We start from the raw sequence: 6,000 nt of genomic DNA on the forward strand, positions 1-6,000 counted from the left end.
GCTGCATTAAGGGGGAAAGCTGCGGGGGGTGGTGGTGGTGGTGTGATGAATTGGGCGATTGGGGTTGACATGTATACACGATGTGTATAAAATTGATGACTAATAAGAACCTGCTGTATAAAAAAAAAGAAAAAAAATTTTCCAATGTAAAAAAAAAAGAGTTAACCTTATTTTAGTGTATGGTATGACTTATAAATCTGACTTAAGGTTTTGCAAATAGTCACTCATTTCAACACTATTTTTGACTAGTTCATTCTTTTCCCACTTGTATAAATTGCTACTTTTATCACAAAATAAATCTTCATATATTCATGTAAAAAAAATTGGCTGCATCAGGAGCCAGTTGGCATGGGGGATCTTCATTGCCACATGCGGGATCTTCGTTGTGGCATGCAGGATCTTTAGTTGTGGCATGCAAACTCTTAGTTGCAGCATGTGAACTCCTAGTTGCAGCATGTGGGATCTAGTTCCCTCACCAGGGATCAAACCCAAGCCCGCTGCATTGGGAGCACAGAGTCTTAACTGCTGGACCACCAGGGAAGTCCGCCAACATATCTTTTTTTTTTTTTTCCAACATATCTTTTTAAAAGTGTTTTTGGAGATAATATTTCTTCATGAGTAAGGATTAAGTCTTTCTATTTACATTTACTTCATTATGCTACTAAAAAGGCTGCTTTCAGCAGTTCCAATAGAAGGGCTTAATGTTTCTCTGAAGAGCATAATGATGTCTGTGACACTCACCATCAGCTGACAGTTGGGTCATTAGTTCCTCAAATTCCTCATCCTTGAGTCTAATTCCCATGTTTTCCACAAAGGAGTCCAGTTTTTTGATTTTGACCCTTGGTCCTTAGGAAAGAAGGGCATGGAATAAGAACAAGGGTACTGGAAAAAAAAAAAAAAAGAAGAACAAGAGTACTGATGCTTCAGAGTGAAAGATGCTAATCATGATCATGCATCAAAAACCCCCACTGGAGGGTTAAAGCACAAGGGCACAAAGAAACTATAACATATATATATGTCCCTATATTTAATTTGTCTACTGAAAGTAGGAAAAAATTGAGAAATATAACCATTGAGACAAAGGTAAACAGTAAACAGTATTTATCTTTATGGGAGGTATTAGATCAGTGGGAAGTAGGGGACTTTCACTTTTTTAAAAAATTGAGATATAATTGACATATAACATTAATTTCAGGTGTACAATGTAATTATTCATTATTTGTGTATATTGCAAAATGATCACCACACATAGTTAACCTCCATCACCACACATAGTTACACTTTTTTTTTCTTGTGGTGAGAACTTTTAAGATCTACCTTCTTAGCAGCTTTTAAATATAAAATAAGGTATTATTCACCATATTCACCATGCTGTACATCACATCCTCATGACTTGACTTTTACTTCTTTATATCAGTTTTTGTAAGTGGTAGAATCAGATAAGTTTCTTATAGTATTTTGTGTTTTAAAATATTTTTTTCTAATTAAAATTAAAAATATAATTGTCTACATAGAATTAGTATAGAAAGTGAAAATAGGATATCTTCCTTAATGTCTATCCAGGAGACTCTGTTTCAGTTTTCCATGAGAGGTCATTAGAGAGGAATAGGTAACTAATGATTCATGATTAAAATAACCACCAATTTATACAGTTCTAGCCAGAAAACAGTGTTAGAAACTTCCTATGGTCATATACTTTAACTTACATTCTAATTGATTTTTTAAAATTAATTAATTAATTTTTGGCTGCGTTGGGTCTTCGTTGCTGCATGCAGGCTACTCTTTGTTGCAGTGTGTGGGCTTCTCATGCAGTGGCTTCTGCTGTTGCGGAGCACGGGCTCCAGGCCCACGGGGTTCAGCAGCTGTGGCACGTGGGCTTCAGTAGTTGTGCCTCGTGGGCTCTAGAGCACAGGCTCAGTAGTTGTGGCGCACGGCTTAGTTGCTCCGTGGCATGTGGGATCTTCCCGGACCAGGGATTGAACTTGTGTCCCCTGCATCAGCAGGTGATTCTTAATCACTGCGCCACCGGGGAAGTCCTTAACTTATATTCTAAAGGCCAATGTACCCAAAGAAGGATGATAGGTTAGGAGTCATAACAATGGATCAATAAATTGGCAGGAAGCAAACTTGGAATATTTAAAAGAAAATGCTAAGGATTTTATCTTTTACTTGCTCTTTCACCATGCTTTTCACTCACCTTTGAGGGCTTTCACACCTTTTAGCAATCTATTCTTATATATTTTTCCATCAGCTGTAATGTAAGATACAATAAAGAATAAAGGTTAAATGATGGCAAGGTTAACAAAGACAGCACAAAGACAACATAACATCCATAATTTCAGTGGAAAAAAACCCCTTCAGATTTGTTAGAAGTTATTCTATTTTACCCTCAAGTAAGAATGAAACCAAAGCTGAAGAAAGCTTTCACTGATATAGATCCACCTATTGGTTGAATTTAAAATAGTTTTATTTTCTTGTTTCTTCCTTTTTCCTTACTTCTGTTACTCCCTTGGTTTCCCTTTTTGCCTTGGCCATGATTTAGGTTAGGCAGTGCTCCCACAGGATAATTTAGCCTTTATGGTGGGAGATCAGTGAAAGATGTCAGTTTTCAGTACAAAAATGTAAGCAACAAGAACAGAGTTTCTTCTTGTGTGAGAACTGTGTTTTCCAAATAGGATTTATTGGATATACACATATATAATTTCATCAGTTTTCACACACAAGCCCATGACTCCAAGCTTCAAAGAATGTGCTAAATCCTCACCGTGAACTGGCCGTTTTCAGCAGCTCCTCATGCCCCTCAGCAGTGAGCACGAGCCCCACTGTCCTCAGCGCATTGTCCAGATTACTGACATTAACTTTCTCTCCTTTGGAAAAATGGGAATTGTTAACATGTAATAATTTTAGGAATGGAATAATTATTTCAAATTATGAAAAAGATTACCTATGTGGCATCATCTTTAATTAGAAGAGCAAACTGACAATGAAACTTGTTAAACTATGTAGACTAAAAGGACATGTGGGTGGGTAGATTGAGTCAGAAATAGAATTCATACTTTTAATTCAAGCAAAAGAAGAGCTTATATAATTCCAGATACAAGTCAAATGCCATTAACTTTCCTGAACTATTGGGTCTTCTGACACAGTAATAGTATTTCCTAGCTACCCCACAAAAACTTCACCTTGCGATTGGACAGTGTTGACCTATATTTTGGTTGTTTAAACAATGGTGAAGTGGAAAACATCATTGGTAAAAACTCCACAGAATATAGGTCCATTCAGGAAAAATCCCAAATCAAACAGTAAGATTATAAAACAAACATTTAACCATTATATTTGGAGGGAGTCAACTTAGCATGTTAGTAATAGCCCAAACAGAAAACTACCATTTAAAAACATCTTTAAAAAAAAGCATTAAGGCCTTAGTTAATAATGAATTCCCTTTCACCACAGCTTCTTACTCACCTGTGAAAGCTTTTGCATCATCCATTGCCACATCCAAATCAACCATTTTATTCTCTGTAAGAAAAGACAATTCAGGCACAGAAAAAATTATTAGACTTAGAGAAAAATGATATGAAACATTTAAGTTGTAAAGAGAAAAATGATATGAAACATTTACGTTGTAATATAAAGTGTTGGAATTCAGCTATTTTTCATGATTTTCTTTAGTAACTCTTTTAACTCAAAATAAGCAAGAAACAGGAAAGAAGATCAAAATGTTATTTAAAGGGGGCTTCCCTGGTGGCGCAGTGATTGAGAACCTGCCTGCTAATGCAGGGGACACGGGTTTGAGCCCTGGTCTGGGAGGATCCCACATGCCGCGGAGCAACTAAGCCCGTGAGCCACAACTACTGAGCCTGCGCGTCTGGAGCCTGTGCTCAGCAACAAGAGAGGCCGTGATAGTGAGAGGCCCGCACACTGTGATGAAGAGTGGCCCCCACTTGCCACAACTAGAGAAAGCCCTCGCACAGAAATGAAGACCCAACACAGCCCCAAATAAATAAGTAAATAAATTAATTAATTAAAAAAATGTTATTTAAAGTGAGCATCCACTTAATTAATATCACTTTTTGTATAGTATCAACTGACCCTTAAAGTAAAGATGAAGCAAGTTTAAAAGCAGTGCCTTCTAATAGGCCTCTCCCTTTCTTCACACCCAATAATGGGAACATATTTCAATAGACAAGATAGAATTTGAAAGTCATTTATTTACATAAGCATCTGACCCTTAAACCTTAACAGTATGCTATCTTCCCACTCTCTAAATTTTGCTTATGTTCTCCACTGCCACTCCCCAGGACTGTAAACTATTTGAGAGCAGGGATCATGCCTTATTTTTCTTTATACTACCAGGTATAACTTTTCCACTCTATAGTTCAGTGTTTTGCATATAGTTTGTGCTAGCTAAATGAATGAATTTCAGTGGTACAGGAATAGTCACACTGTTGGATTAGAAAAAATTATTTTGTTTTTGAATCAAGGATTCTAAAAATACTTTATCGGTAACAATATCTTTTCCTGTAGGAAGCATTTTGAGGACCCCTAGCTAATATGTGGGGACCATGATTCCCAGCATTATTAAACCCAGGGAGAGTGAAGTTTTAAACTACAAGCTAGGCCAAAACTGTTTTCTACATTAAGGCCAGATACAGGTAAGAGTAGCACAAAAGATGGTTCACTTTGATTGGCATATACTGGCTCTGCTGAAAGATGTGCTGTCTGGCTTTCTGATGGAAGCTTATTTTTCATCAGGTTTTTATTCAAAGCCACTGGATCTGCATTTGAATCCAATAAGGAAATCTTAGACTGGGGCTCATCCCTTAGTAATTTCTTCCTAATGAATTATCCTAACTTTGCCTCTTTGACATTTTTATCAAGCTTAATTGGTCTTATTGGGTCATTAATGAAACCTTATCTTATTAAAAAAAAGGTATACATGGGAGGGAGAGAAGGAGGGAAGGAAGATGTATGAAGCAAATATGGCAAAATGATAATACTTTTTAACTCTAGCCAGTGTTTGTTATATTGTCCTCTATTTTATATATGTTTGAAATATTTCATAAGTTTTTCAAAGAGATTAAAAAAGAAGTGTACTTTCAGAAGCCCTCACATAGAAACCTAAGATCCCCCCTAGGTACAGTGGTATCTGAAATACCTACCATCAGCTGGCAGATGGGTCAGTAAGTCTTCATAGTCCTCTTTCTCAAGCTGAATTTCCATGTTCTCCATTAGCGTGTCTAGGTTATTGACACTGACTTTTTTCCCTTAGGAAAGAAGAGGATATACATAAGAAATACAAGCAGGTCCAAGAAGTGGAAGATGCTCTCTTTGAGTATGCATTCACCCTAAATGAAGAGGGAAACAGTGGCCATTTAAGTGAACCCAGAGAGTTAGCGTTGCAGTCAAGAAGAGAAAATGCTCTCTCAACACTGTGCTGTAGCTTTTAACTGAAGTAATCATGGATGAAAAAGAATTAGACAAGTATGATGAATTGTGATAAAGATAATCAACCTAAATGAAATCAAAATTTTAAACTTGCTACATATTACTAACAATGACTTCTTCAAATGTAGTTATACCCAAAGAAGAACAACAAGGCATAAATTCAGTATCAGTAAACCAGTAGAATATTGAAGTAGCAAGATTCTAATCAGAAATTTTAAAAAGCAAATGCAAAGCACCTACAATAAATTTTAGGTGCTGTTCTCATGATTCTTACCTTTGAGAGGCTTCACGCTATCCAGCAATCTTTTCTTATATACCTTTCCATCTCCTGGAAGATATGGTAAAATTCAAGTCAAAAGAAAAAGGATAAGAAACTCTATCATTTTATGAGACATTTTATACAATTCATCTAGAAATTTATTGTATCTCACCTTCAAATTATAACAAGAGGTAAGGACTGTTCTCAATGTGGTCAATCTAGCCTCTATTTGGAACACCTGGCAGTAGCTGATGCAGGCTACACACTCACACTCACACACATCTTTCTTCTCA

At 36.5% G+C, this 6,000-nt stretch overlaps 1 protein-coding gene across 1 annotated transcript in view; it reads right to left on the reverse strand.

The window, feature by feature from the left end:
- Positions 1-2,246, reverse strand: part of EFCAB3 (EF-hand calcium binding domain 3) — a 43,509-nt gene extending 41,263 nt beyond the window's left edge. The window contains exons 1-2 of the mRNA XM_059998633.1: positions 2,198-2,246; positions 742-846 (exon numbers count right to left, since the gene is read on the reverse strand). Of these exons, the coding sequence (XP_059854616.1) occupies positions 742-802 (61 nt within the window). The 5' untranslated portion in view covers positions 803-846; positions 2,198-2,246. The remainder of the gene's footprint in view (positions 1-741; positions 847-2,197) is intronic.
- Between the last annotated feature and the right edge of the window lie 3,754 nt (positions 2,247-6,000).

The sequence above is a fragment of the Delphinus delphis genome, chromosome 19, assembly GCF_949987515.2.
Source record: "Delphinus delphis chromosome 19, mDelDel1.2, whole genome shotgun sequence".
NCBI classification, from domain to species: domain Eukaryota; kingdom Metazoa; phylum Chordata; class Mammalia; order Artiodactyla; family Delphinidae; genus Delphinus; species Delphinus delphis.